This window comes from Acanthochromis polyacanthus, chromosome 12 (assembly GCF_021347895.1).
Source record: "Acanthochromis polyacanthus isolate Apoly-LR-REF ecotype Palm Island chromosome 12, KAUST_Apoly_ChrSc, whole genome shotgun sequence".
Lineage (NCBI taxonomy): Eukaryota > Metazoa > Chordata > Actinopteri > Pomacentridae > Acanthochromis > Acanthochromis polyacanthus.
In genome coordinates this window covers 8,652,311-8,666,162 of record NC_067124.1, presented here as the reverse complement: position 1 = coordinate 8,666,162, position 13,852 = coordinate 8,652,311, and the positions used below count along the sequence as shown (strand labels likewise).

Sequence of the window (13,852 nt, the reverse complement as noted above, 5' to 3'; positions counted from 1 at the left end):
TTGCTCCCATTGCTCCCTTTCCCTGATTCACTTTTTTTCCACATTTACTGAGCCAGAGCAGTGCATGAACAATTTTTTTCTTATGCATTCACTTTCAATGGACAGAATTTGGTAGAATGTCCACTGGATTAGTATTGCTGACTCTACTTATATTCCGCAAGTTGAAACACAAGTTTCACACAAGTAATTCATAATAATCTCCACTGAAGTAACTTATCTTTGTATCTGTGAACAGCACTAGTATCAGTGGAGGGGTACTCAGACACTGAGTCACGGCAGTATGACAAATGCTTTCGAGTAGCTGAGTGAGTAACTTCCAGATCTGTGACACCCACTCATCGAACTAAAGATAGGCTCTGAAGTCCCTTCCAGCCAGAGCAGTGCTGTGATGATTTGCTGTGCCGTAGCAAAAGCCTTCTCTACTCTGAGCCACTTTCATGCTACATTGTATTCTATCACACCCCTAAATATCTGTAAAGATTGGGTAATTGCCTCCTCACTGTTACAAATGCAGTCCCGGAGTCTGAGTAGGCACCTTGATGTGAGGGAAGACTGTACAAACAGAAAGACTGTGTAAAAAAGGGAGAAATCGAAGGAGTCTGTGTTCTTACTTTCTGACTGCTTTGCCTGGAACACTGACAAGAGCACATTTGAAAGCGGAAATGAGCCTTGATGATTGTTGCTGAATGTCTCCTCTGATATTTTGACTTTCTGTACCTCTTTCTTTAGGCTCACTGGGATGGTCTCACTGGCAGAATCACTTTCAACAGGACCAATGGCCTGAGAACAGATTTTGACCTTGATGTCATCAGTCTGAAAGAAGAGGGGCTTGAAAAGGTTGCGTGTCTTAATTGTTATAAGTGCATGTTTCAGAACTTATAAGTCAACCGAGCATGAACACATCTGAGATAATGTAATGATGAGATAGGACGACTAAAATTGTGTTGCCACTAAAACAGTATTGATAATTAATCAACATCAGCTGTGTCTGTACAATGTCCAAAACCAAAGCCTGTGCACACTGTCCTTAATATTGATAACCAAGCATATTCACCAAATTTTGTTTTATTATTTTTTATTTTGCAATTAAGACATCATAGATTCAATACACCAAGTGAGAAAAATGTACTTTTTTAAATGGCTTGTTTTGCTCAAGTAACATACTGACAATGGAAAATGGAATCATAAACAGTGTTGCTCCTTGCACAGTCTTGCTTTGAAAAACAGAAGGACAAGTGGTTCAAATACACACAGGGAGCATCAATGGATCAGAGTTTCTGTGACAGCTCAGAGAGTGTATGGGACAGCGCATGACAACTTCTCTGGCAAGCAAGCCCAGAAAAGCATCATTATTTGCTCTTTGGCACTTCTAATAGTATAATTGTAAGATTACCTATGCCTGATGAATACCGGGAGCACATCCTTTGGCCAGATGAGACTAAGATCATCTTGTTTGCCTCAGATTGGGTGCAGTATGTTTGGCATGAACCCAGTCAGGACTACCTCAGTGATGTCGTCCATAGTTGTGACAGTGCACCACAGTGGTGGATGTGGCACTGCATTAGGACAGAAGTCATTGGGGCATGACAATAATTGTGGGCACTATGAGGCCCTGTGAATATACCAATTATTGACCCAGTCTGCAGACACTTGGCAAAAGAGGAATATTCCAGTATTCCAGTAACAACAATCCAAAGCACATAAGAGTTTTTACAGCAGAAAAAAGTTTAAAAGAAAAAAGAAAAAGAAAAAAAAAACATGATCTGGCCAGTTGCCTGACAATAATACAACAGAACACTTTGGGGGTATTTTAAAAAGAGGGACAGGGCAACACAACTGCCCAAGCACAGAGCAACTGAAAGAAATCATCTCTGAGAAATATCAGAACAACTCTCCAGAATTTTGTGCAACACTGATATTCATTAAGTTAAGGAATATGCACAGGGCATGAGAGATGCCCTGAGGAGTGTGTGACTTGTGTGGGTTGAAGTGTTTGTGGCCCTGTCGAGTAATGCTCATGGTGGAAGGAGTGATTGGAGTGTGGGGGTGCTGTTGGGGAGGCTTGGATGTAAAGACTTAGGGAGAGCTAAGAGAGGCCAAAAGAAGCCATCAGGCATAAACTGATAGCTTTGCCACCCTCTTTATCACCCTTGCTTCTTTAGTATGCACCTATCTATTTCCCAACTCCCCTATCGTGCTCCTCTGATTTCAGACCACCTCAGTGGGCTCTCCTTCACCAACCCTCCTTAAGGCCACAAGGCCATTCTAGATCCGAGATCATCTCTAGCATTGCTCCAGTGGGACTCTAGATTTTAGGTGTTCAAGATTTACATGGCTGTCAGCTGTGTCATCAGAGTGCTGCACATTATTCACTACATGTGAAAGAATGGTGTATCAAAAATGGTGATTTGTTGCTTGAAAATGCATTAATGTTGAATGCAAACATGTCCATGTTTAAAAGAAAAGTGCCACATCATTGGTTCCAAACAATTACAAAGTCAAACGTGTGGATTTTCTTTTCATTTTGTGTGCATGTGCACATGTGTGCGTGTGTGTGCTTGCATGCATGTGTGGGTGTTTCATTTTAATCAAAGTTCGTTAAGTTGGTTCTCAAATGTCAAGCTCAAACAAAATGCTCGAGAGGTACATTTTGCCTTTATCATCTGCTTTTTGAGCTGTTTTTCTCTCACAGTGAGCAAGTTTCAAAGAGAAATTGTTGGTACTTGGCTTAAGTAGGCTGTAGCATTGTGAAACTAGAAAAGCACTCAGAGAGTGCAGACCTCCGCCAAGGATAGAGAGGAAAACAGGAAACCCATGCAGTAAAGGATCATGAGCTGACACAGTTCTGTTTACGAATCACCTTCTTAACCAGTTGACCTATCTGGACACCTTGCTCCAATTAGTTGGACGACATACTAACCTATGATGTTTTTGTCATATTTTGGACCACATACTAAAACATACTAAAAAAATTCAAAGTGATCCAGAATCCAGGATCCTTTCCGGATTGCCACCAAAATTAAATCAGCTCTTCCTGTTACTGTTACCATAGTCTATATCCCCTGAAAATTTCATCTGAATCTGCCCAGGCGTTTTTGAGTTATCTTGCTAACAGACAGACAGACAGACAGACAGACAGACAGACAGACAGACAGACAGACAGACAGACAGACAGACACACACACACAAATGGCGGGTGTCACATAACCTCCTTGGCAGAGGTAATGATATTCATCTGGTAAAATATCCCCCACACCATTACAACACCAGCAGCCAGAACCATTGATACAAGGCAAGATGAATCCATGTTTGCATGAAATTCTGACCATCTGAACGTCACAGCTGAAATCGAGACGAATTAGACCAGGCAACGTTTTTCCAAGCTTCTATTGTCCAATTTTGGTGAAACAGTGAGAATTGTAGCCTCAGTTTCCTGTTCTTAGCTGACAGGAGTGGCACCTGGTGTGGTCTTCTGCTGCTGTGACAAAGTTTGATGTGTTGTGTGTTCAGAGATGGTATTCCTTGGTTGGAACAAGTGGTTATTTGAGTTACTGTTGCCTTTCTATCATCTCCAACCAGTCTGGCCATTCTCCTCTGACCTCTCACATCTATAAGGCATTTTCATCCATACAACTGCCACTCAGTGGATATTGTCTCTTTTTTGGACCATTCTCTATTAACCCGAGAGATGGTTGTGCATGAAAATCCCAGTAGATCAACAGTTTCTGAAATATACTCACTTAAAATCTCCTTTCTTCCCCATTCTGATGCTTGGTTTTTACCACAGCGAGTTGTCTTGACCACATCTAAATGTCTTAATGCATTGGGTTGCAGCGATGGGATTGGCTGATTAGCGATTTGCGTTAAAAAGCAATTGAACAAGTGTACATTATGAAGTGAGTGTAATGTGCATCTGTAGTGTATTACTCTTTTAAAAAAGAAATATATATGTGTGTGTGTGTGTGTGTGTGTGTTAATTAATTTAGATGAATCACTTTTATATATCATTCATTTTTAATCCATATTAATCACATTTCATTTGCATGAGCAACCTGACTCAAGAAAGAAGAGAATATATACGCACTTAAGGTGTTTATTATTTTAAAAGGTTCACATTAGAATCCCCGACTAACACATACTCCCTGTTAATGTGGTATTTTAACCTGGAAGTGGTTTGGTGAAAAGAAAACTCCTTCCTGCAAAGTGTGCATTGTATGTCGGTCGGCTGTTCCGTCTTGGGGGTTTTTTATATTCGTTTTTCCCACTGAGAGGGCCAACGTGTTGTTTAGTAGGGCCCGACTGATACGTTTTTTTAGGCCAATGCCAATTCCAATATTTGTCATAAAAAAATTTGGGTAACTGATATATCGGCTGATTAAATTCACAAATATATAATGAATAAAATAACTTATTTTTTGGTCCCCTAATGTTTAGACCAACAAAGATGTGAATTACAGGCAGAACATTTTACTGTTTTACCATGCTTTGTCATTTACTTTTTTTTTCGCAATGTTTATTTTAACACAATAATACTAATGAAAGCACAAACAACATTTAACAAAAACAAAAGCCACACAGACAGCTCAGCTTAGCAAGATGTATAACATATGCATATACTTCCACATACATACAGAAGTGCATACATACATATACATGTGCTTATACCCATACACTCAGATACACAATTAAGAAGTCACAGGAAACAGACCACTTCTACACACAAATAATTATTATTATTTCTGTTCATAAAGCATTACAAGTCACGTGATTCCTCGTATGGCTATAGAGGAAACCTCCGGTCCAACATAGTCTAGGTACGGCTGCCACACTTTATAGAATTGAACTATTTTGCTGTGTACCATATTTGTAAGATATTCCAAAGGAAGTAGCTCGAAAACGACGTTGTGCCAGTTCTTAAGACCAGGGGTCTTGTCATTCATCGATACAGTATCACTTTCCTAGCAGCAAAAGTAAGAATATTATATAGCCTTCTGCCAGCTGCAGTAGTTGCATTCCTATTTGGAAGTCCCAAAATGAAAGACACTGGATCCATGTCCAAATCTCTGTCAAATATCTTTTGCATTTCACAGAGTATATGAGACCAGTGTTTTTGTAATTTGCAACATGACCACAGTCATTGGGTTAAGGTGCCTGTTTCAATTTTAAATTTGAGCAGAGGTGGGTAGTAACAAGTTGCATTTACTCCATTACATTTACTTGAGTAACTTTTTGAAAAAAAATGTACTTCTGAGAGGAGTTTTTCTCTGCCATACTTTTCACTTTTACTTGAGTAGATTTATGATGAAGAAACGCTACTCTTACTCCACTACACGGGGCTACACTCAACCGAGTCCTGTTACTTTTTTTATTTACAACATTAGATCTGCTTTATTTTGCCAGGGAGACGCCCCCAGTAGATCTACCACGTGACCAATCAGACAAAGCAACAATAATCATATGACTCCGTTTCACCAGACATCATCCTGAAGTCGAATGACCTCATACGAACTGTAGCGGCATAGCAGCACAAACTACACACGTAGCAGACAGGGAATGAAAAAAATGAGGGCATTATCGAGAAATTTGATCTTGCTTCGGAGTCCAACAACATTAGCATAGCATTAGCATGGATATCTCCGGCTTTTGCTTCTGTTTACTAACACGGCTGAAATGAAGCATGACGTCAGGCTTAGTAGCCCGGCGTGGTACAGCAGGGGAGGAGGGGAAAATCTGACGACTGAATATTCGGATTTTCAGGTCCAGTCCTGTCATGTTATTTTCTATCTACTGAGCCTGTGGCTTTTGGAGGGAAGTGAAATGCAGTATATCTTGTCACTGGAAGTAGTTTGCACTGTTCAAACATGCAAACATTACCTTTCTACAGGTACAGTGCCTTGTGAAAGTATTTGGCCCCTTGAACTTTTCAACCTTTCGCCACATTTCAGGCTTCAAACATAAAGATATAAAATTTTAAGTTTTTGTCAAGAATCAACAACAAGTGGGACACAATCGTGAAGTGGAACGAAATTTATTGGATATTTTAAACTTTTTTAACAAATAAAAACCTGAAAAGTGGGACGTGCAATATTATTCGGCCCCCTTGCATTAATACTTTGTAGCGCCACCTTTTGCTGCAATTACAGCTGCAAGTCGCTTGGGGTATGTCTCTATCAGTTTTGCACATCCAGAGACTGAAATTCTTGCCCATTCTTTCTTGCAAAACAGCTGGAGCTCAGTGAGGTTGGATGGAGAGCGTTTGTGAACAGCAGTCTTCAGCTCTGCCCACAGATTCTCGATTGGATTCAGGTCTGGACTTAGACTTGGCCATTCTAACACCTGGATATGTTTATTTGTGAACCATTCCATTGTAGATTTGGCTTTATGTTTTGGATCATTGTCCTGTTGGAAGATAAATCTCCGTCCCAGTCTCAGGTCTTTTGCAGACTCCAACAGGTTTTCTTCCAGAATGGTCCTGTATTTGGCTCCATTCATCTTCCCATCAATTTTAACCATCTTCCCTGTCCCTGCTGAAGAAAAGCAGGCCCAAACCATGAGGCTGCCACCACCATGTTTGACAGTGGGGATGGTGTGTTCAGGGTGATGAGCTGTGTTGCTTTTACACCAAACATATCGTTTTGCATTGTGGCCAAAAAGTTCCATTTTGGTTTCATCTGACCAGAGCACCTTCTTCCACATGTTTGGTGTGTCTCCCAGGTGGCTTGTGGCAAACTTCAAACCAGACTTTTTATGGATATCTTGGAGAAATGGCTTTCTTCTTGCCACTCTTCCATAAAGGCCAGATTTGTGCAGTGTACGACTGATTGTTGTCCTATGGACAGACTCTCCCACCTCAGCTGTAGATCTCTGCAGTTCATCCAGAGTGATCATGGGCCTCTTGGCTGCATCTCTGATCAGTCTTCTCCTTGTTCCAGGTGAAAGTTTAGAGGGACGGCCGGGTCTTGGTAGATTTGCAGTGGTCTGATACTCCTTCCATTTCAATATGATTGCTTGCACAGTGCTCCTTGAGATGTTTAAAGCTTGGGAAATCTTTTTGTATCCAAATCCGGCTTTAAACTTCTCCACAACAGTATCTCAGACCTGCCTGGTGTGTTCCTTGGTCTTCATGATGCTCTCTGCACTTTAAACAGAACCCTGAGACTATCACAGAGCAGGTACATTTATACAGAGACTTGATTACACACAGGTGGATTTTATTTATCATCATCAGTCATTTAGGACAACGTTGGATCATTCAGAGATCCTCACTGAACTTCTGGAGTGAGTTTGCTGCACTGAAAGTAAAGGGGCCGAATAATATTGCACGCCCCACTTTTCAGTTTTTTATTTGTTAAAAAAGTATAAAATATCCAATAAATTTCATTCCACTTCACGATTGTGTCCCAATTGTTGTTGATTCTTGAAAAAAAAATTAAAATTTTATATCTTTATGTTTGAAGCCTGAAATGTGGCGAAAGGTTGAAAAGTTCAAGGGGGCCGAATACTTTCGCAAGGCACTGTATTTCTTTCAAAAGCTTTATGTTGTGAAAAACTGAAATTTGGAAATTTGTGTTTCTTGTACCTTAACTTGCCATATTGTAAAGATGTTATTTATTTTTGCTATTTTTTATTTAATTATTTGGAAATACCAGAATTTGCACATTATTTTACAATTTTGTCTGTCTGGTCACATCATTTCTAAAAAAAAATAAATCGGACATTACAATCAAACAGTTACTCAGTACTTTCAGTACTTGTGTAGTCTTTTCACCAAATTTTTTTTTTTACTCTTACTTGATTAATTTTTTGGATGACTACTTTTTACTCCTACTTGAGTAATATGATTTGAAAGTAACGTTACTCTGACTTAACCCGTTGTGCTTCAGTGTTCCGCCCGCGGAACACTTTGAGATCTGCATAAGCATTTCCTGAAATGTCCGAAGGCTGCAAACGTGATTATACAAACACTATACACCAATGGAAAGCTTAGATTCTCATGAATCCGCCGGTATCAACCACTTTCAGATGTGATTACCACAGCGGGTAATATAAACACATTTGTCCAACAAACAACGAATATGCATCCATCCGTTCTCTATACAAGGCTTTAACGTACACAGCGCGACTCACATTTGCGGGTTCATTATTACACACAGATGAAAATATTCCACAAAAAACGGCCATAATCCAACCTTGGACATCCAGACGAAATAAGCCAGGAAAATATTTTGTCCAAAACATGTCTTGAAGTCGGTATATAATCCACGAATAGGTTGTTTTCAAGGAAATGCACCTCGCGATGCGCGTCCAATATTCCCTGTATTTCTCGTCATATTTTTATTTACAAATAAAATATTAGCGATTTTTTTGTACTGAAATGGCTGGAATTGACTGCACCTTGTAGGGCTATGTACAGTTTTTGGTGACTCGACTCACCTCTGCATTTGAGAAACAAAGGAGAAAGTGAAGAACCAAAGAAATGTCTGCGATTTGGGGATGTATGTATTCTATGTAAGATTTTAAACTGGATTGCCTTAGTTCAAGTACAAATAGATATCTTTTTGGCATAACTTCAAATATACTCCCATTCTCCTCGTCCATAGTCACTGATAATTCTTTTTCCTATACACGATTAATCCTGTGTGTATTAGCAGGTGACAAATCGAGCATTATATTATAGAACAAGCTGTTGAAACAGCAATTTTTTTAAAAACAAAACAAAACAGAGACCTCTGGGTGGTCTACAAGGGTTGCACTCTTTGTAATATAATGTCTTACTTGTAAGAAATGGAAAAAATCTATTTTTTGGAGCCCACACTTCTCCATTACTTGCTCAGATGACATTAGATTATTGTTTGAAAATAAATCTGCCAGTTTAGTTATGCCCTTATTTCCCCACTGCTGGAAGTTTGCATCTGACATCCCTGGCAAGAGTTCTATATTGTTAAGGAGTGGCGTAAAACCAGAAGTTAACTTGAGTTTTCCTTCCAGATGGCGAGTTGATCGCCATGCTTTAAGGTTGTTTATTGTTAGAGGGTTATCGCACCTATTCCTAATGCTCTTGAAGTCTACAAAAAATAGTAGATCCTGTAGTCTGTACTTTGATAATGACGATTCAATATCCAGCCAAATAGAAGATGTTTCATCCTTTAGCCACTCAGAGATGAACCTTAAGTGAACACAGAGCAGGTATATTTTGAAATTTGACAGTTCCAGGCCACCCATAGAACCTGGAAGTTGCAGTGTTGCCATTTTTAGTCTCGGTTTACGTTTGTTCCATATAAATGAATTTAGCCAGCCATTTAGATCTTTTAGTACCCTTTTCGAAAATATTATTGGAACCATTCAGATGGGATAAAGTAGTCTTGGTAGCACATTCATTTTTATCAATGCTATTCTTCTTAGCCACGAGACAGGGAGTGCATTCCATCTCTCTGGATCACTTGTAATCTTATCAAATAGTGGAAGAAAGTTAGCTTTATAAAGCTGATCAAATGAAGGAGTAACAAAAGCACTGAAGTGCATATAACATAAAGGAGACCATTTAAAAGGGAAGGATGGCAAAGTATTAGGCATAGCCTCAGATTTGTTAAAATTAATCTTATATTCAGAAAATGTACTACACAGATCAATGATCCTAATGACAGATGGGCCTGACACAACTGGATTAGATAAGAACACTAACACGTCGTCGGCATATAATGTTATTTTATGACATATATTTCCAATCTGTAAACCATATGTAGAAGGTTTACAGAATAGAGAAAACATAAAACAGTGGTTAATCTTGTCGGCGGATCCAGGCTTTATACTGAGCTGATTGTGCATTGAGTTCAGCTGTGCTTCTCCTCAGCTGAGCTTCTCCTCAGCTGAGTTTCTCCTCAGCTGTTCCAAATTAGCCGAATCAGAGCACTGGCACAGGGAGTGTGACAGTATATTGCACCTGTGCTCACAATTATCCAGATTATCAATGTGTTAACATTGACATAACACTCATTTGCTTTTCCAGGTGTATCACTTTAGCCTGCAGGGACTCTGTTGTGGTCTCCACGCTAGCAAAGCGGTCCTCCGCCTTGCCGAGCCGCGCTCCCAGCACTAGTGTTTGGGTTGTTTGGTCCCTTACAGCTGCAAGTACAGTGTCAACTTTAGCATCAATAACCTTTATGATGTTTTTGGTTATTCTGTTCATTGCTTGGAGAGTATTGGTGTCAATACTATCGCTTCGGCTGTCACCGGCCTTATCGCATGCAGCCGTCTCCACCGATCGAGCCTGCTTGGTCTGCTCCTTTGCGTTAGCCTTCCTGGTAGATCTTTTCCCAGTTTGAGTCATGTCGTCTGGTAGTTTCAAAAAGTAATTGTCAGGGCCATTATAAAGTGAACCCCACTTTGAATATCACTCGTCCGCCAAGCTAATAAGTGAATGGTTGGATTAGTTGACCAATATCACCAGAGCTCAATGGAGCCCTTTACTATTTGTTTAACTTTACAACAGAGAAGAATTTTCAAGTACAAAAACATGCAACAAAGCATTAAATCTCTGGAAAATTATGTAACTTAATCTTCTTCTTTTCCTTTCGGCTTTTCCCTTCAGGGGTCACCACAGCTAATCAATTGCCTCCATCTAACCCTGTCTTCTGCATCCTCTTCTCTCACACCAACTACCTTCATGTCCTCTTTAACCACATCCATAAACCTCTTTGGTTTTCCTCTTGGCCTCCTGCCTGGCAGTGGGAAACTCCGCATCCTTCTACCAATATATTCACTCTCTCTCCTCTGGACATGTCCGAACCATCTCAGTCTGGCCACTCTGACTTTATCTCCAAAGCCTCTAACATGTGCTGTCCCTCTGATGTAATCATTCCTGATCCTATCCATCCTGGTCACTCCCAAAGAGAACCTCAGCATCTTCAGTTCTGCTACCTCCAGCTCTGCCTCCTGTCTTTTCCTCAGGGACACTGCCTCCAAGACCAAACAGCATGGCTGGTCTCACCAGAGTTTTGTAAACCTTTCCTTTCATTTTAGCTGAAACTCTTCTATCACACCTGACACTTTTGTCCAGCCGTTCCAGCCTGCCTGTACACGCTTTTTCACCTCTTTTCCACACTCTCCATTGCTCTGGACTGTTGACCCTAAGTGCTTAAAATCCTCCACCTTCTTGATCTCTTCTCCCTGTGACCTCACTCTTCCACTCGGGTCCCTCTCATTCACACACAGATACTCCGTCTTGCTGTGGCTAACCTTCATTCCTCTCGTTTCCAGGGCAAACTTCCACGCCTCTAGCTTCTCCTCCACCTGTTCCCTGCTCTCACTACAGATCACAATGTCATCTGCAAACATCATAGTCCATGGAGACTCCTGTCTAACCTCGTCTGTCATCCTGCCCATCACCATAGCAAACAAGAAGGGGCTCAGAGCTGATCCCTGATGTAGTCCCACCTCCACCTTGAACTCCTCTGTTACACCTACAGCACACCTCACCACTGTCTTACAGTCCTCATACATGTCCTGCACCACTCTAACATACTTCTCTGCCACTCCAGACTTCCTCATAAAAAACCACAGTTCCTCTCTGGGCACCCTGTCATAAGCTTTCTCCAGATCTACAAAGACACAATGCAGCTCCTTCTGACCTTCTCTGTACTTGTCTATCAACATCCTCAAAGCAAATATTGCATCTGTTGTACTCTTTCTTGGCATGAAACCATACGTCGAGCTTCAACTACTCTTTCCCATAGCTTCATCGTGTGGCTCATCAGCTTTATTCCTCTGTAGTTGCCACAACTCTGCACATCTCCCTTGTTCTTAAAGATGGGCACCAGCACACTTCTCCTCCATTCCTCGGGCATCTTCTCACTATCTAAAATCCTGTTGAACAACCCAGTCAGAAACTCTACTGCAACCTCTCCGAGACACTTCCATACCTCTACAGGTATATCATCAGGACCAAGTGCTTTTCCACTCTTCATCCTCTTCAATGCCCTCCTCACTTCATCCTTACTAATCTTTGCTACTTCCTGGTCCACAACAGTCATCTGTTCTACTCTTCGTTCTCTCTCATTTTCCTCATTCATCAACTCTTCAAAGTACTCTTTCCATCTTCCCATCACACTATTGGCACCTGTCAACACACTTCCATCCTTATCTTTTATCACCCTAACCTGCTGCACATCCTTCCCATATCTGTCTCTCTGCCTTGCCAACCTGTACAGGTCAGTCTCTCTCTCTCCTTACTGTCCAACCTAGCATACAAGTCATGCCCCTTGTCAAGCCCCTTGTTTGGCCTTTGCCACCTCTACTTTCACCTTATGCTGCATCTCCCTGTACTCCTGTCTACTCTCTTCAGTCCTCTCATTGTCCCACTTCTTCTTAGCTAACCTCTTTCTCTGGATCCACTCCTGAACCTCCTCATTCCACCACCAAGTCTCCTTATCTCCTTTCCTTCCAGATGACACACCAAGTACTCTCCGACCTGTCTCCCTGATCACATTTGCTGTAGATGTCCAGTCATCTGGAAGCACCTCCTGACCATCCAAAGCCTGTCTCAACTCTTTTCTGAAAGTCATACAACTCTCTTCCTTTTTCTGCTTTCTCCATTTGGTCCTCTGCTCTGCCTTTGCACTCTTCATCTTCTTCACCACCAGGGCCATCCTACACACCACCATCCTATGCTGTCTGGCTACACTCTCACCTACCACTACTTTGCAGTCACTGATCTCCTTCAGATTACACCGTCTACACAAGATGTAGTCTACCTGTGTGCTCCTACCTCCACTCTTATAGGTCACCCCATGTTCCTGCCTCTTCTGGAAGAAAGTATTCACTACAGCCATTTCCATCCTTTGTGCAAAGTCAACCACCATCTGTCCTTCTGCATTCCTCTCCTGGATACCAAACCTGCCCATGACCTCCTCATCATCTCTGTTTCCTGCACCAACATGTCCATTGTCTGCATCAATGACAACTCTCTCACTTCGAGGGATGCTCTGCATCACTTCATCAAGGTCCAACCAGAATTTCTCCTTCTCCTACAGCTCACATCCTACCTGTGGAACATACCCACTAACAACACTGAACATCACATCTTCGATTTCTAGCTTCAGGCTCATCACTCGATCTGACACTCTTTTTACCTCCAGGACATTCCTAACAAACTCCTCCTTCAAGATAATTCCTACTCCATTTCTCTTCCTATCTACACCATGATAGAACAACTTGAACCCTGCTCCTAAACTTCTAGCTTTACTACCTTTCCAAATGGTCTCCTGGACACACAGTATGCCCACCTTCCTCCTCTGCATCATGTCAACCAGCTCTCTACCTTTTCCTGTCATAGTTCCAACATTCAAAGTCCCTACTTTCAGTCCTAGACTCTTGGTGTTCCTCTTCTCTCTCTTCCTATGAACACACCTTCCTCCCCTCCTTCTTTAACCAACAGTCAAAGATACATATATATATATATATATATATATATATATATATATATATATCATGGTAGAGACTGCGATTTGGTAGAATTAGAGTTTCTACCAGTAGAGATTGCGATCGCAATCTCTACCAGTAGCATCAGTAACCTTTATCATGTTTTCAGTTATTCTGTCCATTCCTTGGACAGTATTTGTGTCAATACTATCGCTCCTGCTGGCACCGGTCTTGGTTAAAAATTTGTATTAATGTGCATGAAGAAGCCAAAGAGAGATGAAAAAGTCTCCAAAAGGCATCAAATTACAGTTGAGACATTATTATAATAAAAAAGTTACATTTTATTTCCATCATTTACACTTTCAAAATAACAGAAAACAAAATAATGGCGTCTGCAAATTTTTGGTCACTCTGCAGAGTTTATAGCATGCACCGC

General features: G+C 41.0%; 1 protein-coding gene across 7 annotated transcripts in view; it reads left to right on the top strand.

The window, feature by feature from the left end:
* The window catches only part of grik2 (glutamate receptor, ionotropic, kainate 2), a 578,538-nt gene that overhangs the window by 363,126 nt on the left and 201,560 nt on the right, over positions 1–13,852 (top strand). For all 7 annotated transcript variants that reach the window (XM_051957244.1, XM_051957249.1, XM_051957243.1 and 4 more), the window contains one exon: positions 730–837. In XM_051957244.1, coding sequence (XP_051813204.1) covers positions 730–837 — 108 coding nt within the window. The remainder of the gene's footprint in view (positions 1–729; positions 838–13,852) is intronic.